At 39.6% G+C, this 24,816-nt stretch overlaps 1 protein-coding gene across 1 annotated transcript; it reads right to left on the reverse strand.

The window, feature by feature from the left end:
- Positions 1 to 2,890: 2,890 nt before the first annotated feature.
- Positions 2,891 to 24,816, reverse strand: PROKR1 (prokineticin receptor 1). The gene is made up of 2 exons (XM_049785067.1): positions 24,249 to 24,816; positions 2,891 to 3,587 (listed from the first exon to the last, which is right to left on the reverse strand). Exons 1-2 carry the CDS (start codon positions 24,731 to 24,733, stop codon positions 2,891 to 2,893), a joined length of 1,182 nt encoding a protein of 393 aa, XP_049641024.1. The 5' UTR covers positions 24,734 to 24,816.

A 24,816-nucleotide genomic window follows, 5' to 3' on the forward strand; every position in this document is an offset into this window, starting at 1 on the left:
AAGAAATTCTGGAGCTTTGGGAAATTTAGCCCTAGCTCTCAGTTGACCAGCTCTGCAACCTTGTATAGTCTCATACTCCTTTTGAGCTTTAGTTTTGACAAACATAAATAAAATAATTTTAGTTTTAATAAGTCTAGGAAAAACTGGCTTCATTCTTTGCTGATACTTTCCAAAATTTATCTTAATTTTTAAGTAACAGAACTTATTTATAATTTTCTGGCCATCTCACAGATTCTTTTGCATTCTTTTCCACAACAAGCATGGAACATGTTTCATGCTTGAGGTCTTGCTGTGGTGACTGCCACATTACTATGTTAAATGTCATTCAAAAATGATTTTTAAAATGTGTATGCACCGAGAAAAATCTCACAAAGTTCTGTTGTAAATCTGGCCTTCTCCTTTACTTTAAGGAGATGTTGATTTGGGAGAAGCATGTTTTTAATTTTATATGGATGACAGTATATACATCTCATTGTTTATTGAAAGTGTTTAAAGAGCAGAAAAGAAAAGAAACACATAAGCAAAAGAGTCACCTTGCAAAATCTACCACCCATTTTTGAGGAAAGCAGTGCTTGGGTAGGCTACAGCTGAATTCAATGAATCTGTCATTAACCTGAACACAGAAATGTGGCATAGATTTATGTTTGAGTCACTTTTTATGTAAAGATATATATGCCTCTTCAAAGGTTTAACTCTAAGCTGGTCAGATGACAAACTGGTCCTGAGATTTCATGTCTTGGCACTCATAAGGCAGAGCAGACTTATTAGAAGACATTACTCACTTAAATCTCTTAGAATAGCGAGAACACCATTCTCACAATTTATATAGTCAAGGAATCAATGTCAATCCAGGGCTCACTCTGAGAATCATCTCTGTAACTAGAAAAAGTAGAGGAGGAAGAGTATAAATTACAGAAACATTTGGTTGATGATTTTATATAGCTATATATACATTTTAATTTTAGTTGCTGATACAACACCATCACTCAGTGTAAGATCACAAGCAGATATAACACCTAGAAATATGACAGATAGTTAAGTGAGTGAAAATGATAAATTTTGAGCTGAAAATCAAATACATATTTGATTGTCACATAGAAAAATCTCTAGTATAGCCAACTAGTGTTTGGCATTAATAATCAAAAATATAAGCACAATGATGGCAAACATTTTATTATTTTTAGTCCCAAATTAGGTTTTCTGATCTTAAACAGAAATACATTATTTTAGTTTTGAATACAATTTCCTGCCAAGACATTTTAAGCTTAGATTTGTATTTCAGTTTTAATATTTGAAAGTATTCTGACTAAAATGTAAGTAAGTTTGCTATACGGTGAGTGGAAAAACATTAATAGCTCTAGGTAATTTATATTCTAGGTAAATTAACTGTAAAACTAACTTTACTCCCTAAACAATTGACTACATTTAAACAGGATATTATATAATTTTCATGAAACACCATGTAGTTTTAAGTGAAAATAATCTTGTAAACAAGCTTATCAAGAATTATTTACAGCTGACACTCTCATAAGAATAAAAGTTTAGGACACAAACACAACATTGCCCAGATTTATGCTGACTGGGAACAGACATAGAAAGAAGTTCATACTTCTATGATCTCATCATCTAAGATGCTCTGATTCTGGTTTCTAAAACCCTAAACTCATCTTCTGACTGGAGACTAATGTGCTATTTCCTTATACTGCTACCTCCAATGTCACTACCTTATTGAACCAACAGATTAATTGAGCTTCATGCCTAGAACAAGTGCCTTATTCTCTAAACTGTATCTCCAATCCATGACATAGAGAATCTGAGCACCTCCCCTGCTGCCATTTGTTTTGAGAGTTCCTCCTCCTTTACCTCCCAGTTGCAAAACTATGGGATAAGAAATTCATGGAGTCAAGAAAACATCTCCATCTGGAATCAGAAATTTCCATCTTCACTTGTTGAGTTTATCCTGGGCCTCATAATTCTCTGTCCAATCCTAGAGTGTGTGGCTTCTTCTGCAAGCTCACTTTTCTAATGATGAGCATCAACACACATGAGCACAGCTTAAGGCCCAAGTGGTAGCTGTGCTACAATATTGAGTTTAGCAATAATGGGTTTGGGCAGACATTGGCCATGCATACTGGGTCTCCATGTACATGCAAGTACATACACATCATCAAATTGAGAATTAGAAGACTAGGGATCAGAAATAAAAAGAGTTTCATAAGTGTGGGTGGGTGGGTGGGTGGAGAGACAGTAAGATGAGAAAGCTGTTAATACATTTTTACTTTTTCTTCCCACCCTTATGAATGTTAAGAGCAAAATCCAGCCTAAGAACAATCCTAGACATGTGCTACAAGACATTGATGAGCAGTTGAAATTTCCCAGGACCTCACCATGAAGACATGATGCTAAAATCTTAGATGTTTAGTCTTGTTTAGTACCAAAAATTCCCCTATATCTTTTCAGAAAAGTTTATCAGTACAAATAGTTTTCACCAGTGCCTACTCTTTATGCAAAATAAACATGTAATAAATGCTATCATTCATTATGGAATATAATCATACTCTCTGAACACACAAGTCACATAGTTGTCCATAGCCCTCTCAATAAACCAAGAGTTGGGCCAGAGCTGTAGTGCAGCAGTATAGCATTTGCCTTGCATGCAGCCCATGTGGCTGACCCAGGAGAGACCTCAGTTCAATCCCGGGCATCCCATATGATCCCCCAAGCCAGGAGCGATTTTTGAACTCATGGCTAGGGGTAACATCTGGGCATCACATGTGTGGCCCAAAAAGAAAACAAACAAAAAACACCAAGAGTTCCAAGTGTGTGTAAACACAATGATCACTGTCACAAAAGTACTGTCTCTAATTAAACTTTGAAAGGTTTTCTTGAGTTATTTCAATTTGATGCAATCCACCTCTTCAGTGGCAGGTGCCCCGGTGGTTTTGAGATCAAGATCTGCACTGGATTTACTGCCCTTGTAAGAAGATTGCCAGTGAAGCAGCACAATCTTCTTGAAATACTTGATGGTGTTATTCTTGACTGTGACAAAGCATAAAGTGTTGATCATGCTGTTGCTCATAGCGATGCACTCTACGATGTAGAAAGCTGTAAGGAAGTGCTTCTCCTTCACGAACACGGTGGGGAAAAAGTCACGAACGATGGTGAAACCATAGAAGGGAGCCCAGCATATTACATATGCCATCAGGATGCACATGAGTACCAGGACTGTCTTTCGGCGACAGCGAAGGCGCTTCCGGATCTGCTCAGTCTGGAAACCAGGGACTGCCTTGAACCAGAGTTCCTGAGAGATCCTGGCATAGCACAGTGTCATGGTAACCACTGGGCCCAAAAACTCAATGCCAAATATGAAGAGAAAGTAGGACTTGTAGTAGATCTGCTGGTCAACTGGCCAGATTTGACCACAGAAGATCTTCTCCTGGTCCTTGACAATGATGAGAACTGTTTCTGTTGTGAAGTAGGCTGGAGGGATGGCGATCAGTATTGACACCATCCACACCAAGGCGATCAGGCCAGTGGCTGTTTGATATTTCATCCGAGGTCTCAGTGGGTGGACAATGGCAAGGTATCTAGGAAAAGAACACAATGGAATCAATTACTGTGACAAGGAAACTCCAAATGATGATGTTATTTTAACAATATGGAGGAGCCACCAAATGGTACATGTGGAGAAAAAAAACCCACAATAGTAGGGGAACTTCCCAGAGAGGTTGTCTTAGAAAGCCAAGTCCAGCTCCACTCCTTGCCAACTGTGCAACTTCAGACAAATCTTATTCTCACTGAAATTTTTTTCTTATCTGCAAAAGGTTTTGGTTTTAAGGATCAAATGTGCTAATTTATACAACTCCAAGCACGATTTAAACATGATATATACTGAATCAATGGTAATTATTTTTGAACATAGAAATAACGTCTCCCATAACCCTGGCACTATTCCCAGATTATTCATGTTTTCAGTACCATTCAGCCAAATTTCCCTACAGTTTCAAGCTAAAAGGGCCTGATAATTCAAAGATTTATTCAGAGAATTTGCCATTAAGGCTTCATCTTCATTGTCTATTAAAATAAGTAATACACTCTTTTGTCTGAGAAAATAGCCAAAGTGTTTAAGCATATACCTCACAGCTGATTTTGAGCCCCAGCCTCTCAAACATCACTGTGCATATTTTCTATAAAATGTATTGGTTTGATAATTTCCTACACTTTGGCTTAGGGAACAAGCAAAAATATGGAGCACATGATACAGAAAACTGAACACACCAACACTGATGGAACAGAACCACTAAAACCGTAAAGACCCTGTCCTAGGCATTGTCCTAGAACCTGTGCAAATACCAAGATTGCTAGCTACAGTGGCCTGATGTTCTCATCCACAACTGAGAGGAAAGTTTCCTGACACCACAAAAAAAATCCCTGGGATATGGCAATGAGTATGTATGGAGCAAGTGTTTGTTCCCATGACAATATGCTTCAAGAGTGGAGAAACCCTGAATCTCTTAGGCCACAGGAATTTCCTTCCTTCCCCAATACTTAATGGTCCTATGCAAAAAAAAAAAAAAAGAAAAGAAAAAAAAGTTAGGAACACCAAACCCTGCCAATCCAGCATTGCTTTTTCTTGTTTTGTTTTGTTTTGGTTGTTTTTGGTATTATTTTCCTTCTCCTTTTCTTCCACTTTTTTCTTCCTCTTTCATTCTTGTGGATATTATTTGGTGATTTTTTTTTTAGTAGTTGATACCAAATTTTTCTTCTCTTGTCCTTAACCTTTTTATCTCCAACAGAATAGCATAACTTGAATCATTCAGCCTCATAAATTGAGGGTGGAAAATGATGATACCAGGACCAGTCATATGAACATGTAGGGCGAATAAAAAAATGACCAGACTGGAACACCAAACCCAAAGTCAATGACAGAATAGACACCTAATCTACAAAAAGCTGTAAAGTGGAGACCAGTTACACTAGTATTCAGGGGGGTAAAGGAGGTAGACATGCTGGGAACAGGAGTGGAGGGAGGACAACATTGGTGGTGGGAATGCCCTTCATTCATTGTCACTATGTATCGTAAATAATTCTGTGTGATGCACTTCAGTCACAATAAAAAAAATGTATTGGTTTGGTAGGTTTTTTTTTTTTTTTTGATTTTGGGTTTTGGACCACACCCAGCAGTACTCAGGGGTTACTACCTGGCTCTACACTCAGAAATCGCCCTGGTAGGCACGGGAGACCATATGGGATGCCGGGATTTGAACCACCATCCTTCTGCATGGAAGGCAAATGCCTTACTTTCTTGCTCTCTCACAGGCCAGGTTTGGTTGTTTTTATTTTAAAAATTGCTCTGCATGCAGAGGTGTAGGAAAAGCTTATAATGGTTCCTTTAAATTTCTTGGTAGAAAAAATGCTGTTAATTTAAAAAATGAGTGACTTTTTCAGGTCATATACAATAGAAACTTTTTTTTTTTTTTTGGTTTTTGGGCCACACCCGGCATTGCTCAGGAGTTACTCCTGGCTGTCTACTCAGAAATAGCTCCTGGCAGGCACGGGGGACCATATGGGACACCGGGATTCGAACCAACCACCTTTGGTCCTGGATCACATGCTTGCAAGGCAAACGCCGCTGTGCTATCTCTCCGGGCCCACAATAGAAACTTTTAACCTAATTTCACATGGCTGATAAGAAGGTCATTTGAAAATATATATGCACTTTTATTTTTAACCACAAAGCACCATTGAAGATATTGTTTTTATTCTTTGCAAAGCAAAAAGAAAAAGACAAAGAGCACACTGCTATTACTGCAGTGATCCAGGAGAGTAAAGAAAGAGCACTTTTGAAAACGGAGTAAGAAATGGCTGACTGTGGGGAATGCCAGGTGGAGTGCTGATTGCTCTACCTGCAGAGTCTCTGCCCTGCTGTGCTTCTTCTGAGGGAACTGAGGACCTGAAGATAGCCCTGTCCTGTGCTTTTCTGTCTTTTCTGAATCCTTGAAGCTCTCCTCAGAGCCCTGGGAAGCGAACCCCCAAAAACTGCATTTTGAAGCTACCCAACAAGCAATGAGTGAGTAAGAAATGGCTGACTTTACAAGCCCAGAAAGGGGAAGCCGCTGAACTCTGCTGGAACTCAGATGCCATCACCTCTGTCTTTTGCCTGCCTTCTGTGCTGTGCTCCTTTTTTGGCTTGATTTCATCCTGTGTGTGGCTCATCTGCAGACGGTTCGACTTCTCTGGAGCCTTCCCTGGAGGCGAGCTTACATGCCCAGAAAAGGGAAGTCACTGAACTCTGCTGGAACTCAGATGCCAGCACCCCTATCTGCCTGTCTTCTGTGCTGTGCTCCATTTTCGGCCTGATTTCATCCTGTATGAGGCTCATCTGTGGGTGGCTAGCCTTCCCTGGAGCCTTCCCTGGAAGTGAGTTTACAAGCCCAGAAAGGATGGAGCCAGAGGAGCACGGCCGCTCCGCTTTGCTTCCCGGCTGTGCACATCATTTAGCCAATGAATACAACCACAACATGTAGAAAACCCCACAATACAAGTGTGACAATGGGGAAACAACACAGGCCAGCACCAGATATAGAGAATGACGATGACAACTCTGATGACTTGAACATGACCAACCAACTAGTCAGTCTCTCAGATAAGGAGTATAGAGTCGCAATATGGAAGATGTTCAAAGAACTCAAAGAAAGTTTAGAAGAGAACACTAATAAGAATCAAGAGAATATGAAGATAGAAATGAGAAAACTCCAAACTGAAATTTCAGGTCAAATAACAGGTCTGAAAAACTCAGTAGATGAAAAACATGGTTGAGCTTTCCCACGGGTTAACAGCAGCTGAGGACAGAATTAGTACACTGGAAGATGAGATGAATAACAATTCCATATAGCAGAAGAAATTGGAAAAAAAAGCCTTAAAGCAAATGATCAAACAATGAAAAAATTACTCAAAGAATGGAAACAGATGAAAATAGAAGTCTATGATAAGCTCAACAGAAACAACTTAAGACTCATTGGAGTCTCAGAGACCCAGGAAGAAAATCTCCAGGAAGAATCAACGGTCAAGATCATCAGTAAAGAGAAACTACCAGAGCTAATGAATACATGCGATCAAATCCTGCATGCCAGAAGAGTACCAACTAAAAGAGACCCCAGAAAAAACACCCCAAGACATATACTAGTCACAATGACAAATCCCACAGATAGAGACAGAATTCTGAAAGCAGCAAGATCGAAAAGAGAAATTACGGGCTCCCTGTGTGTGACACCAGGCGGGGAAAATCCGCGAAAGTACACCGGCCCAGTGGGGCTCAGCTGTGAAAGACTGTGAGTGTGACCTGTCTATGTCTGTCTACTGTCCTCTTGCGTGAAACTCTTGCGAGTGGGGCAAAAAGAGGCTCAGAGGAGCACGGCCGCTCCGCTTCACTACGCGGCCCTGCACTCTTTCTAAGGAAAGAACTCCATTGCAACAAGAAGGAAAAATCACACTAAGAACGGCGCTATATCACAGAAGCAAACATTTCTCTCTGGACTGTCTTCTCTGTTGCATGCTCGGGCCTAAGATTTGACCCAGTGTGAGGCTTCATCCACGGAGGACTCCCCTCCCTTAGAGGCAAGTCAGCCCATCCAGAAAGGGAGGAGCCAGAGGAGTGTGCTGCCTACATCATATAGACAATGAATACCACTACAACACGTAGAAAAACCCACAATACAAATGTGACAATGGGGAAACAGCGCAGGCCAGCATCAGACATAGAGAATGAAAATGACAATTCTGAGGACCAGATAATGACTGAACAACTAATCAACCTCTCAGATAAGGACTTTAGACTAGCAATATGGAAGGTGCTCAACAGACTCCAAGAAACCATGGATCGAGTTGAACAGAACACTAATAAGAACCAAGAAAATATGAAGGCAGAAATGACAAAACTCCAAACTGAAATAACATGTCAACTAACAGGCCTGAAAAACTCAGTAAACGAAGTGAATGACAAAATGGATAAGCTCTGGGACAGGGTATCAGAAGCTGAGAATAGACTTGGTGCTGTGGAAGATGAGATACATAACAATTCCATACAGCAGGAGAGATTGGACAAAAAACTTAAAGCAAATGAGCAGACAATAGAAAAATTAGTCAAAGAATGGGAACAGACGAAAATAGAAGTCTATGATAAGATCAACAGAAACAACTTAAGAATCATTGGAGTCCCAGAGACCCAGGAAGAAAATTTCCAGGAAGAATCAATGGTCAAGAACATCATTAAAGAGAAACTTCCAGAGCTAAAGAATATATGTGATCAAATCCTGCATGCCCGAAGAGTACCAACCAAAAGAGACCCCAGAAAAACCACCCCAAGACACATCCTAGTCACAATGACAAATCCCACAGATAGAGACAGAATTCTGAAAACAGCAAGATCAAAAGGGGAAATCATGTTCAAGCAAGCTTCCCTGAGATTTACAGCAGACCTGTCACCAGAAACGCTCAATGCCAGAAAGCAGTGGTGGGATATTGTGACAAGACTGAATGAAATGAATGCTTCACCCAGAATACTATACCCAGCAAAACTCACTTTCCGGTTTGATGGAAGAATACATGGTTTCACAGACAAAAAACAGCTCAGAAACTTCACAGACACAAAACCAGTCTTAAGAGAAAAACTGAAAGACCTAATCTAAGACAAGACTACCCAAAAGACACACCAAATTTTGAAATAAAGATGGCGTTAAATCCCAGGACAATTCCTTCTCTCAACGTCAATGGACTAAATGCACCAGTTAAGAGACACAGAGTGGCTAAATGGATCAAAAAACTCAATCCAACCTTCTGCTGCCTACAAGAAACGCACCTGAATAGTCAGAACAAACATAGACTCAAAATAAAAGGCTGGAGAAAAGTTATCCAAGCAAACAACACCCATAAAAAAGCTGGAGTGGCCATACTAATATCAGATAATGCAAACTTTATACTCAGGAAGGTTGTAAGGGACAAAGACGGACATTTTATATTAATCAAGGGGTACGTAGAGCAGGAAGAATTCACTCTCCTAAACATATATGCACCGAATGAGGGGCCAGCAAAATATTTAATACAACTGCTGACAAATCTGAAAAATAATATCAACAACAACACAATAATTGTGGGGGACCTAAACACGGCTTTGTCAACACTGGACAGGTCAACCAGACTGAAACCCAACAAGAATATACTAGACCTGAGGAGAGAAATGGAAGAAAGAGGCCTAGTGGATATATATAGGACACTCCATCCCCAGAAACCTGGATACACATTCTTCTCCAATGTACATGGGACATTCTCCAGGATAGACTACATGCTGGCACATAAAACATACCTCCATAAGATCAAGAGGATAGAAATTTTGCAGACTACCTTCGCTGACCACAAGGCTCTGAAATTATTTGTGAACTCCAAAGGGACTCAGAAGAAACACTTTAACACCTGGAAGTTAAACAGCCTCATGCTCAATAACCAGTGGGTCCGAGATGAAATCAAGGAGGAAATAAAAAGGTTCCTGGAAACAAATGACAATAAAGACACAAACTCTCAGAACTTATGGGACACAGCAAAAGCAGTACTGAGAGGAAAATTTATAGCTTTGCAAGCACACATCAGGAAGGAAGAAGGAGCTTACCTGAGTAGCTTAATGACACAGCTAATAGAACTAGAAAATGCTCAACAAAAGGACCCAAGAACAGGAAGACAGAAGGAAATAACAAAGCTGAGAGCAGAAATCAACGAAGTGGAAACTCAAAAAACAATCCGAAAGATCAACGAAAGCAGAAGTTGGTTCTTTGAAAAAATAAACAAGATTGATAGACCACTGGCAAACCTAACAAAGAAAGAGAGAGAGAGAAACTTGATAACTCGTATCAGGAATGAAAAAGGAGAGATCACTACTGATATGACAGAGATTCAAAGGGTAATCAGAAACTACTTTGAAAAACTCTACGCCACTAAAAATGAGAACCTGGAAGAAATGGATAAATTCTTGGACTCTTATAATCTTCCACGGTTGAAGGAAGAGGATGTAGCATATCTAAACACCCCCATCACCATTGATGAAATTAAAACAGTAATCAAATGTCTGCCGAAAAACAAAAGCCCAGGTCCAGATGGATTCACTAATGAATTCTATCAAACTTTCCAAGAGGAACTACTGCCAATCTTGGCAAGACTCTTTCATGAAATTGAACAAACAGAAACACTTCCAAATAGCTTTTATGAAGCCAACATCACCTTGATACCTAAACCAGACAGAGACGCTACCAAAAAAGAAAATTACAGACCAATATCACTGATGAATGCAGATGCAAAGATCCTCAACAAAATCCTGGCAAATAGGATTCAATGCCTCATTAAGAAGATCATCCACTACGATCAAGTAGGTTTCATCCCAGGAATGCAAGGCTGGTTTAACATCCGTAAATCTATCAACATAATACACAACATCAATAACAAGAAAAATAAAAACCACATGATCATATCAATAGATGCAGAGAAAGCATTTGATAAGGTCCAACACCCATTCTTGATCAAAACTCTCAGCAAGATGGGAATGGAGGGAACCTTTCTCAATATAGTGAAGGCCATCTACCACAAGCCAGTGGCAAATATTATCCTCAATGGAGAAAAACTGAAAGCCTTCCCTCTAAATTCTGGCACAAGACAAGGCTGTCCTCTCTCACCACTCCTATTCAACATAGCACTGGAAGTACTTGCTATAGCGATTAGGCAAGAAAAGGATATCAAGGGAATCCAGATAGGAAAGGAAGAAGTCAAGCTCTCACTGTTTGCAGATGACATGATACTCTACTTAGAAAACCCTAAAGACTCTATCAAAAAGCTTCTAGAAACAATAGACTCATATAGCAAGGTGGCAGGCTACAAAATTAACACACAAAAATCAATGGCCTTTCTATACACCAACAGTAATAAAGAAGAAATGGACATTAAGAAAACAACCCCATTCACAATAGTACCACACAAACTCAAATATCTTGGAATCAACTTGACTAAATATGTGAAGGACCTATACAAAGAAAACTATAAAACTCTGCTCCAAGAAATAAGAGAGGACACACGGAAATGGAAACACATACCCTGCTCATGGATTGGCAGGATTAACATCATCAAAATGTCAATACTCCCCAAGGCATTATACAGATTTAATGCCATCCCTCTAAAGATACCCATGACATTCTTCAAAGAAGTGGATCAGACACTTTTGAAATTCATTTGGAACAATAAACACCCTCGAATAGCTAAAGCAATCATTGGGAAAAAGAATATGGGAGGAATTACTTTTCCCAACTTTAAACTGTACTACAAAGCAACAGTTATCAAAACAGCATGGTATTGGAATAAGGATAGGTCCTCAGATCAGTGGAATAGGCTTGAATACTCAGAAAATGTTCCCCAGACGTACAACCATCTAATTTTTGATAAAGGAGCAGGAAATCCTAAATGGAGCAGGGAAAGCCTCTTCAACAAGTGGTGTTGGCACAACTGGATAGCCACTTGCAAAAAATTAAACTTAGACCCCCAGCTAACATCATGTACAAAGGTAAAATCCAAATGGATTAAAGACCTTGATATCAGCCCCAAAACCATAAGATATATAGAACAGCACATAGGCAAAACACTACAGGACATTACAGGCATCTTCAAGGAGGAAACTGCACTCTCCAAGCAAGTGAAAGCAGAGATTAACAGATGGGAATATATTAAGCTGAGAAGCTTCTGCACCTCAAAGGAAATAGTGCCCAGGATACAAGAGCCACCCACTGAGTGGGAGAAACTATTCACCCAATACCCATCAGATAAGGGGCTAATCTCCAAAATATACAAGGCACTGACAGAACTTTACAAGAAAAAAACATCTAACCCCATCAAAAAATGGGGAGAAGAAATGAACAGACACTTTGACAAAGAAGAAATACGCATGGCCAAAAGACACATGAAAAAATGTTCCACATCACTAATCATCAGGGAGATGCAAATCAAAACAACGATGAGATACCACCTCACACCCCAGAGAATGGCACACATCACAAAGAATGAGAATAAACAGTGTTGGCGGGGATGTGGAGAGAAAGGAACTCTTATCCACTGCTGGTGGGAATGCTGTCTAGTTCAACCTTTATGGAAAGTGATATGGAGATTCCTCCAAAAACTGGAAATCGAGCTCCCATACGATCCAGCTATACCACTCCTAGGAATATACCCTAGGAACACAAAAATACAATACAAAAACCCCTTCCTTACACCTATATTCATTGCAGCTCTATTTACCATAGCAAGACTCTGGAAACAACCAAGATGCCCTTCAACAGATGAATGGCTAAAGAAACTGTGGTACATATACACAATGGAATATTATGCAGCTGTCAGGAGAGATGAAGTCATGAAATTTTCCTATACATGGATGTACATGGAATCTATTATGCTGAGTGAAATAAGTCAGAGAGAGAGAGAAAAACGCAGAATGGTCTCACTCATCTATGGGTTTTAAGAAAAATGAAAGACACCCTTGTAATAATAATTTTCAGACACAAAAGAGAAAAGAGCTGGAAGTTCCAGCTCACCTCAGGAAGCTCACCACAAAGAGTGATGAGTTTAGTTAGAGAAATAACTACATTTTGAACTGTCCTAATATTGAGAATGTATGAGGGAAATGTAGAGCCTGTTTAGGGTACAGGCGGGGGTTGGGTGGGGAGGAGGGTGATTTGGGACTTGGGTGATGGGAATGTTGCACTGGTGATGGGTGGTGTTCCTTTTATGACTGAAACCCAAACACAATCATGTATGTAATCAAGGTGTTTAAATAAAAAAAAAATTAAAAAAAAAAAAAAAAAAAAAGAAAAGAGAAATTACATTCAAGGGAACATCCTTGATATTTACTGCAGACCTGTCACTGGAAACACTCAAGGCCAGAAGGCAGTGGTGGGACATAGTGACAAAACTCAATGAAATAAATGCTTCGCCTAGAATACTGCACCCAGCAAAACTCACTTTCAGGTTTGAAGGAACAATACATGGTTTCACAGACAAACAAGAGCTCAGAAACGTTACCGACTCAAAACCATTCTTAAAAGAAAAACTGAACGGCCTACTTTAAGACAAGACTGACCATCAGACACACCAAACTTCGATATAAAGATGGCACTAACTCCCAGAACAATTCTTTCTCTCAATGTCAATGGACTAAATGCCCCAGTTAAGAGACACAGATGGATCAAAAAACTCAATGCCTACAAGAAAAGCACCTGAATAGTCAGAACAAACATAGACTCAAAATAAAAGGCTGTAAGAAAATCATCCAAGCAAACAACACCCATAAAAAAGCTGAAGTGGCGATACTAATATCAGATGAGGCAAACTTTATACTTAGGAAAGTTGTAAGGGACAAAGATGGACATTTTGTATTAATCAAGGGATACATACAGCAGGAAGAAATCACTCTCCTAAACATATATGCACCGAATGAGAGGCCAGCAAAATATTTAATAAAATTGTTAACAAATCTGAAAAATAATATCAACAGCAACACAATAATTGTGGGAGACCTCAACACGGCATTGTCAACACTTGACAGGTAAACCAGACTGAAACCCAACAAGAATATACTAGACCTGAAAAGAGAAATGGAAGAAAGAGGCCTCTAATGTACATGGGACATTCTCCAGGATAGACTACATGCTAGCACATAAAACATACCTCGTAATATCAAGAGGATAGAAATTTTGCAGGCTACCTTCGCTGATCACAAGGTCCTGAAATTATATGTGAACTACAAAGGGACACAGAAGAAAAATTTAATACCTGGAAGTTAAACAGCCTAATACTGAATAACCAGTGGGTCCGAGATGAAATCAAAGAGGAAATCAAAACCTTTCTAGAAACAAATGACAATGGAGACACAAACTATCAGAACCTATGGACACAGCAAAAGCGGTACTGAAAGGAAAATTTATAGCTTTGCAAGCACACATCAGGAAAGAAGTGGCATACCTGAATAGCTTAATGATACAGCTCATAGAATTAGAAAGTACTCAACAAAAGGACCCAAAAATAGCGAGACAGAAGGAAATGACAAAGCTGAGAGCAGAAATCAATGAAGTGGAAACCCAAAAAATATTTCAAAAGATCAACAAAAGCAGAAGTTGGTTCTTAGAAAAAATAAACAAGATTAATAAACCACTGGCAAAATTAACAAAGACAGAGAAAAACTTGATAACTCATATTAGGAATAAAAAAGGAGAGATCACTACTGATATGGTAGAGATCCAAAGGGTAATCAGAAACTACTTTGAGAAACTCTATGCCACTAAAAATGAAAACCTGGAAGAAATGGATAAATTTTTGGACTCTTATAATCTTCCAAGGTTGAAGGAAGAGGATGCAGCATATCTAAAGACACCCATCACTATTGAGGAAATTAAGACATGTCTGCCCAAAAACAAAAGTCCAGGCCCAGATGGATTTACTAATGAATTCTTTCAAACCTTTCAAGAGGAACTTCTACCAATGCTGACAAGACTCTTTCATGAAATCAAAAAAACAGGAACACTTCCAAATAGCTTTTATGAAGCCAACATCACCTTGATACCTAAATCAGACAGAGATGCTGCCAAAAAAGAAAATTACAGAACAATATCGCTGATGAATACAGACGCAAGGATCCTCAACAAAATCCTGGCAAATAGGATTCAATGCCTCATTAAGAAGATCATCCACGATGATCAAGTAGGTTTCATCCCAGGAATGCAAGGCTGGTTTAACATCCGTAAATCTATCAACATCATACACAATATCAACAACAAGAAAAATAGAAATCACACGATCATATCAATAGATGCAGAGAAAGCAATTGATAAGGTCCAACACCGAATCTTGATCAAAACTCTCAGCATGATGGGAATGGAAGGAACCTTTCTAAATATAGTTAAGGCCATCTACCACAAGCCAGAGGCAAATATTGTCCTCAATGAAGAAAAACTGAAAGCCTTTCCTCTAAATTCTCCCACAAGACAAGGCTGTCCTCTCTCACTACTTTTATTCAACATAGCACTGGAAGAACTTTCTATAGCGATTAGGCAAGAAAAAGATATCAAGGGAATCCAAATAGGAAAGGAAGAAATCAAGCTCTCGCTGTTTGCAGATGACATGATACTCTACCTAGAAAACCCTAAAGTCTCTATGAAAATGCTTCTAGATACAATAGACTCATATAGCAAGGTGGCAGGCTACAAAATTAACACACAAAAATCAATGGCCTTTCTATACACCACTAATAAGGAAGACATAGACATTAAGAAAACAATCCCATTCACAATAGTGCCACACAAACTCAAATATCTTGGAATCAACTTGACTAAAGTTGTGAAGGACTTATACAAAGAAAACTATAAAACTCTGCTCCAAGAAATAAGAGAGGACACACGGAAATGGAAGCACATACCCTGCTCATGGATTGGCAGGATTAACATCATCAAAATGGCAATACTCCCCAAGGCATTATACAGATTTAATGCTATCCCTCTAAAGATACCCATGACATTCTTCAAAGAAGTGGATCAGGCACTTTTCAAATTCATTTGGAACAATAAACACCCTAGAATAGCTGAAGCAATCATTGGGAAAAAGAATATGGGAGGAATTACTTTCCCCAACATAGACATTAAGAAAACAATCCCATTCACAATAGTGCCACACAAACTCAAATATCTTGGAATCAACTTGACTAAAGTTGTGAAGGACTTATACAAAGAAAACTATAAAACTCTGCTCCAAGAAATAAGAGAGGACACACGGAAATGGAAGCACATACCCTGCTCATGGATTGGCAGGATTAACATCATCAAAATGGCAATACTCCCCAAGGCATTATACAGATTTAATGCTATCCCTCTAAAGATACCCATGACATTCTTCAAAGAAGTGGATCAGGCACTTTTCAAATTCATTTGGAACAATAAACACCCTAGAATAGCTGAAGCAATCATTGGGAAAAAGAATATGGGAGGAATTACTTTCCCCAACTTTGAACTTTACTACAAAGCAATAGTTATCAAAACAGCATGGTATTGGAATAAAGACAGTCCTTCAGATCAGTGGAATAGGCTTGAATACTCAGAGAATGTTCCCCAGACATATGATCACCTAATTTTTGATAAAGGAGCAAGAAATCCTAAATGGAGCAAAGAAAGCCTCTTCAACAAGTGGTGTTGGCACAACTGGCTAGCCACTTGCAAAAAATTGAACTTAGACCCCCAGCTAACATTATGTATGAAGGTTAAATCCAAATAGGTGAAAGACCTAGATATCAGACCCGAAACCAGAAGATATATAGAACAACAGGGAGGTAAAACACTCCAGGACATTGAGACTAAAGGCATCTTCAAGGAGGAAATTGCACTCTCCAAGCAAGTGAAAGCAGAGATTAACAGATGGGAATATATTAAACTGAGAAGCTTCTGCACCTCAAAAGAAATAGCGCCCAGGATACAAGAGCTCCCCACTGAGTGGGAGAAACTATTCACCCAATACCCATCAGATAAGGGGCTAATCTCCAAAATATACAAGGCACTGACAGAACTTTACAAGAAAAAAAATCTAATCCCATCAAAAAATGGGGAGAAGAAATGGACAGACACTTTGACAAAGAAGAAATACAAATGGCCAAAAGACACATGAAAAAATGCTCCACATCACTAATCATCAGGGAGATGCAAATCAAAACAACTATGAGGTACCACCTCACACCACAGAGATTGGCACACATCACAAAGAATGAGAACAAGCAGTGTTGGCGGGGATGTGGAGAGAAAGGAACTCTTATCCACCGCTGGTGGGAATGCCGTCTAGTTCAACCTTTATGGAAAGTGATACGGAGATTCCTCCAAAACTGAAAATCAAGCTCCCATATGACCCAGCTATACCACTCCTAGGAATATACCCTAGGAACACAAAAATACAATACAAACACCCCTTCCTTACATCTATATTCATTGCAGCACTATTTACCATAGCAATCTCTGGAAACAGCCAAGATACCCTTCAACAGATGAATGGCTAAAGAAACTGTGGTACATATACACAATGGAATATTACGCAGCTGTCAGGATAGATGAAGTCATGAAATTTTCCTATACATGGATGTACATGGAATCTATTATGCTGAGTGAAATAAGTCAGAGAGAGAGAGAGAAACGCAGAATGGTCTCACTCATCTATGGGTTTTAAGAAAAATGAAAGACATCCTTGCAATAATAATTTTCAGACACAAAAGAGAAAAGAGCTGGAAGTTACAGCTCACCTCATGAAGATCACCACAAACAGGGATTAGTTTAGTTAGAGAAATAACTATGATTTGAAATATCCTAATAATGAGAATTACGAGGAAAATAGAAAGCCTGTTTAGAGTACAGACAGGGGTTGAGTGGGGAGGAGGGAAATTTGGGACATTGGTGATGGGAATGTTACACTGCTGATGGGTGGTGTTCTTTACATGACTGAAACCCAAACACAATCATGTGTGTAATAAAGTTGTTTAAATAAAAAAAAAAAAAGAAAGAGCACTTTTGGGGGACTGTGAGTCATTTGTGCGGTATGAAAGCCTCCTTCCCAGAGAGAATGCATATACTTAGGCCGAGAGTTCTGCTTTCCTGGAAGACTTTTTATGTCTGGCCGTGGGTAGACATTTAAGAAGGAGCAATATGGGAAATGAAGTGGAAAGGAATGGCTAACCAACACTGGAAATAAACACATCTGCACGTGTCTACAGCCTATCCTAGTAAGCATTCAGAACAATGTGACAGGAGCCTGTAGGAATGCCAGATCAATTCTATTTACTTTGAAACCAATCCCTTTGAGGTCATCTGTCTTGGGATTTTGATTCAAAGAGTAAATTCATTCTTTTATTCTGATTATATTCCAGCTGTTTCTTTCTCTCCATTCTGCACCTACCACAAGTCAGGAAGTCAACTCCATTAAGTATTGTTTGAAGGGTTTGAAACAAAATTAAAAAAAAAACTGTTTAAAACAAAATATAATAACAGATTCTAGGCAAATGGAAATACAAATGCTAAGAACTTGAGACAGGACTCTCTTCTACCTTCAACTATTAGATAGAGTGGGATTAGTTTAGTCCACCTCTGAACACTCAGTTGATCTTTAACATGTTCCAGGAGCAACAACAAACTGGCAAACTTACCTCTTAGCTTTTATGACTCTCTTAGAAACTCTTCTCTAAGATGCAGAATGGTCTCACTCATCTATGAGTTTTAAGAAAAATGAAAGACATTCTTGCAATAATAATTTTCAGACACAAAAGAGAAAAGAGCTGGAAGTTACAGCTCACCTCATGAAGCTCACCACAAACAGGGATGAGTTTAGTTAGAGAAATAACTACGTTTTGAACTATCCTTATAATGAGAATGTATGAGGGAAATAGAAAGCCTGTCTAGAGTACAGGCGGGGGTTGGGTGGGGAGGAAGGAGATTTGGGACATTGGTGATGGGAATGTTGCACTGGTGATGGGTGGTGTTCTTTACATGACTGAAACCCAAACACAATCATGTATGTAATAAAATTGTTTAAATAAAAAAAATAAAACTCTTCTCTGACATTTGTTGAGCATCATTTGTTGAAGCCTATTAAAATTCTTTCTTAAAGCTGGACCTCTTCGGCTGGAGCATGGTGCAAGCAAGCGGTAGGGCATTTGCCTTGCATGCGTTGACCTAGGACAAACTGTGTTTCGATCCCCCAGCATCCCATATGGCCCCCCAAGTCAGGAGTGCTTTCTGAGTGCATATCCAGGAGTAACTCCTGAGAGTCTCCAGGTGTAGCCCCGAAACCAAAAATAAATGCTGGACCTCTAAAACACTTTTACTCTTCCCTAAATTTTATTTAAAGTGTACTCTTTCCAGGAGTAACCCCTGAGTAGAGAGCCAGAGGTAAGCCCTAAGTACTGCTGGGTATGTTCCAACCCCTTCCTCATAAATAAATAAGATAAAACATACCCTTTCTTTCAAAACTTTACAAAATTTTCTGAGTTTTGTAAATATTTTTATTTCTATCTCAACACACTCTAGATGATAAATTCCCCACAAGTAGACATTATATCTTCTTTCATAACCTTTTATAACCTTTCCTTACGAGTAAATTATTTGCAGTCTACTCAGCACCTGGGAATTTAACAAAATGTCACCCTCATGGAGAATGGACTGAGTGAATAAAAATGTTTAATTCATGGTGATGGGCTTCAAAACTATTGCAATTTTTTTTTTCAGAAAATAGGTCAGCTATGTTTATTTTACTGAACATGGATTGGCAGGCAATATGGAGCCCAGTAATGAAAGATAGGAAGAGTACACCCAAGGATTGAGTCTTCCTTTGTAGATGATGCAGATAGTATGAGGAATTGAATTTTGAGAGAGGGAGACACATATGGTAGATTCTTTTGGATGCTGTTTTACTTTCTTCCCTCAGAGGTCACTGAGACCTTCCTCTCCTTGCAACACTCAGGTTTGTTCCTGTCTCAAGTCCATGGCACTTCTTGTTGTATTTTCATTTGTCTATAATGCTTTTTTTTTTTTTTTTTGGTTTTTGGGCCACACCCGGTGACGCACAGGGGTCACTCATGGCTATGCACTCAGAAATCGCTCCTGGCTTGGGAAATCATAAGGGATGCCAGGGATAGAACCGAGGTCCATGCTCGGTCAGCTGCGTGGAAGGCAAGCACCCTATTAGTGCAGTAATACTGCACTACCACTCCAGCCCCTATAATACTTTTTTTTTTTTTTTTTTGGTTTTTCGGGCCACACCCATTTGATGCTCAGGGTTACTCCTGGCTAAGCGCTTGCCCTTGGCTTGGGGAAACCATATGGGACACCAGGGGAATCGAACCGCTGCCCTTCCTTGGCTAGGGCTTGCAAGGCAGACACCTTACCTCTAGCGCCACCTCGCCAGCCCCCTATAATACCTTTTTTGTTTTGTTTTGTTTTGTTTTGTTTTGTTTTGTTTGCACAGATATTCCTAAGGGCAGTTCTTTCTCTTTACCCCTATAACACCCAAAGTCTTGTTCAAATGTCTTCTTAGAAACACATTTCTGACTTTTTCTACTTTATGCGTTTTTGTGTGACTGCTTTTTGTTGTTGTTGTTCAAAGTATTTCTTACAGCTCCACTTTATCTTTCTTATATTTGCCTGAATGTTCTAACTATCCCTAGATTCCTTGAGGGTAAGGCACTCACCCCCACCCTATATTTATTGTCTTATTACCAGTGCTTGGAATAGTTTCTGAAACATTAAAGAGACAAACACTTGTCCTATAAAAATATATTATGTGAGAGCCAGAGTGGTGGCGCAAGTAGTAGGGCATTTGCCTTATACGTGCTAACCTAGGATGGACCTCAGTTCAATCCCTTGGTGTCCCATGTGGTTCCCCAAGCCAGAAGCGATTTCTGAGCTCAAAGTCAGGAGTAACCTATGAGCATCACTAGGTGTGGCCTGAAAACATATAATTATAATCATATTATATATAATATAATGTATGTATGTGGGTAGATGGAAGATAAGTTGGTGGTTAAAGCTCCTGACTTCTAAGCATAAGGCTCCAAGTTTTATCCCTGGTGCCATTGTGCATGATGTTAGCAGGCCTGTTGATGAAGCCCAATGGCTCTGATATCTTTGACCCCTGCCATCTTTGACAAGTTAGTTAAGTTAGTTAGTTCTTGCTTAACTAATCACTAAAACCATGAGTTGTAACAACACCACAGACACCCACTTATTCCTCCAGGAGCACCACAACTAAAAGGAAAAGTTGTGGTAGCTTTGCAGCCAGGGGTGTGAGCTACCAGAATATGTGTGTGAGCACCACAGTGACCCCCACCATGAGATCTGTGATTGGAATGTGCATGAACACCACAAATGAGTGAGTGAATTCCCCGGCAAGCATGTGTAAAGTAGCAAAACTACAGGGGTGTGATTCCACTCCTATTCCCCACACCAATTGTGGACCATGAGAGTCCAGCCTTGTATACACAGGAAGATGCAGTGAATAGGATCTGCAAACACAGAATCCTGGAAAGAAGGAGACCATGGCCAAGAAAGGGAGGACTTACTGGTTTAAATGCCAGGTAGTATCATAGGGCCAATAATAGAAACAGGAAAACAGATTGTAATTCTTAAGATCTGTATGTCTTAAGAATCTTGTATGACGTTATTTTTCAGGAATGAGGGAAAGGAGTTCCAAAGTGGTTCTCAGGAGGCCCAGGGGAGACTTCGGGTGATTCTCCACTAACCAGACTAGCAGAACAATGTAAGGGCCCATTGAGAAGGTGCTGCTGGGCCTAGTGGGATGAAGGCCACCAGGGTCACTTTGACAGTGCTCAAAGATCCCCAGGTCCTTACCCAGCAATTCTTGGGAAAATGTGTGTGTGTGTGTGCATGTTTGTGTGTGTGTACTAGAGTCAAATCTATGTATCATTTCCCTGCCCCATAATTATTTTTAAATCATATCATGTAAACAATCAAGTCAATTAATACAAAATGTTCACCTATCAAAAATGATTAATAGTTTGTCAGAGATATTTTGATTGTTCCTCTAAGGATTAATTAAGAATGATCAAATCTCTCTAATATGTGAGGTAAAGAAACTTCATAGAGGAATATCAAATGCCCAAAGTCGACAAAAACTAAGAGCAGGAGAACTGGTCTTTAGTAGGGGTGGGGGCCTTGGGAGGTAAATTAGGGACTGGAACACTGGGACAATGGTGGAGGTGAAAAGGATCTGCCTCGGAGACAGGCTGGGAGAGATAGAAATTGAGGGAGATAGAAACTGGGGACGTTGTAGAAGGGTAGGATTGGTGAAGGAATTGGTGTTAGAACATGATACATCTGAAATTCAATCATGAATTTATGTGTCAATTTGTAATTCAAATTCAAATTCATTTTTAAATGATCTTATCATTTTGTGTATTCCCACTTTTAAACAATTCCATATGTCATGTCAGGGTTTCTTTTTATTATTGCTATTTTATGTACAGAAACCCGAGGCATAGTGATCAAATTACTAACATGACACCCTACAGCAAATATGTGGTACAATTGTGGTTTATGCCCAGGCATAATAATTGTCCATATGGTTCCTACAAAAATATCATTCAAGTAAAATAAAGGTTTTTTTTTTAACAAAACAAAGGTTTTATTCAAAGGGTTTTTTTTTTTTTTAGGTGTATTTGAAGGATCAAGATACGAATGAGTTACTCTAAGCTAAACAAATCTAACTTGAAAATCACCAATCAAATGCTGGACTCACAAAGCCAGATCAAAATCAATGAGATTCTGAACCACAGATGGCAAAAACACACAAAAATTAATACAAGTTTGAAGCAAAGATCACAATGTCCAGTTGAGGAAAATTAGTACAATGGAGCATCAGCTCATATCCCTGGCATTAATTAACCCATGCAGGAAGCTCTGCTTTTCCTTACTCTACTTCAGTTAGACACAGGCATCTAGTCACAGGCCCACTCTAAACAGTGGCAGTCTCATGGTGCAAAGCCCACCCCAGGTAAGCTTTCCTAGTTTATCCAAGCTGCATCATATATATCCATGCTGAAAGAGAATGCTTGTAGAGTTTCAGGCAAGTTGAATTTGGCATGAAAATAAATTCAAGTCTGAAGCCTTCAGTAAAATCTGATACATCAGATTACATCAGACTACAGTCTGACATATACATGTATGTCAGATATATGATTAACATATATAGGCATATATACATTTTTATATACTAAGGGCAATATTTACATCTCACCTCTTGATTGTCCCAAAGCACCCTTCCCTGAACCTGCATTCATTCATTCTGACTTCCTTCCTACTAATCTGCTAGTCCCTTAACAAGTTCCCACATAGTAGAATGAATCTTATGCAGGGGACAGAATCTACCACACAGCAGGCAGGTGCTCAGGCTGCTATTGCCAGTGGTGGAAGCATGCACAGGCAAAAATGTCTCTCTGGATTGGCCTTTTAGGAGATGATTCTCATATACTCTGCTATGTTCTTATGCTAAGAGAGACCTTGCCAAGCAGTTTTTACTTTTAAAAATGGCCATGAATGGAGTCGCTAGAGCTCTTTCTTAATCTGAAGAATTCCACTTGACTGAACCTTGACATCCCCTTCTGTAGGTTCATCAGGGGTCTCTGAGACATAATACTATGCAGCTCTCTGACTCATGTGGAGGACCCTCCCCACAGGGTCCATACCTTTGAATACCTTTTCGGGTGACAGATCCCAGACATTTTAAGTACCAGATCCCTAATATTTTTCCCAGGAAAGATAAGGCTTCACTGCTCAATGACTTTAAAGCTTGGTCCTTGGGGATCATACTTTTTCCAGGTAGTCTCTCTTTTGTACTCCTCCCCAGGGACTTTGTCTTGGGAATGCCCTGACAGGGAGAAGGTCTGAAATTCACCAGAGACCTAAAACCATGAATGAAGTCTATTGAAGCAGCTGTAAGATCCCAGTACAACAAGGTCTTATTTGACACTATCCAGCAACAAAGCTACGTAGAGTGCAAACTGAGAGTGTAGTTTCAGGCAGAACTCATAGATTGTGTCCCTCCCCCCCATCAAAAAAAACCTACCTGACCATTAGTATGAATGACAAACTAAATGAAAAGATTATGTGGAACAAATGAAAGGCTTGCTTAAGCTACTCTTAATTGGTTTTATTGGCCATCACTAAAAACTGGTCTTTTGTTGCATACGAATTAATAAAATAACACAAGAATAGTGAAATTACCACAAGAGTAGGTAAGTTTAGATTCCTTTGCCACCTCCTTTCCTTTTCAAAACAAACTTCTCAACTTGATTTTAAAATCAGCTAATGCTGGAGGGTGAAGGCAGGGCTATACTTTAGTAGCAAATACCTTGATGCCACTCCTAATTTATTATAACTTAAACTTTTCTTTACCTGCCAACCTCTGGACTTTGAACAACATCTAGGCTTGAAACTACATAAGAGGGATCAAAAAGGACAAACTGTAGAACAAAAATGAGTTCTGCTACCACCTGACTGATCACATCTATAAAATAAAAATTCTTCTTACTATTCAGTAAGTGGGAAAGCTTGAGTTCCACATATGGGGGATATAGCTGTCTCTCCTCACTCCACAAACTCAGTAAGGAAAGATGAATTCCAGTTCCCCTCACTCACCTGTCAATGGCAATGGCCAGCAGGGCATTTGTAGAGACATAGAGGGAAACAGTACGCAGGTAGTTGATGGAGGCACACAGGATGTGGCCATGCTTCCAGGAGAGCTGGCGCACCACATAGTAATCCATCTCAAAGGGGCAGCAGACAATGGCCACCAAGAAGTCAGAGATGGCCAAGTTGGCGATGAGCACATTGGTGAGGTTGCGCAGCTTTTTGTAGCGGGCCAGGGCAGCAATGAAGATGAAGTTGCCAATGCCACAGATGAGCATGATGCCCACCAGCGCCACACCAATGACAATCTTGGCAGCAAAGAAAGTCCGAGAATTGGTCACATCTTCATCTTCATCCAGGGGCATATCATAATCACTGTAACTGGAGTTGAATGAAAAGGGAGAAGCTTGGTCTTCTTGGGGACTAAACATGGAAAGGAAGTTGGTGGAAGCAGAGCTGGCATTCTCCTTCACAAACCCCATGGTGACTGCCATTTGGGCAGGGGTTACTGAGTGAAGTTGCTAGCAATTCCACTAAGGTGATGTCCGGCAGGTCAATATCTTTATTCTCTGCAACT

Source organism: Suncus etruscus, chromosome 12 (assembly GCF_024139225.1).
Source record: "Suncus etruscus isolate mSunEtr1 chromosome 12, mSunEtr1.pri.cur, whole genome shotgun sequence".
Classification (NCBI taxonomy): Eukaryota; Metazoa; Chordata; class Mammalia; order Eulipotyphla; family Soricidae; genus Suncus; species Suncus etruscus.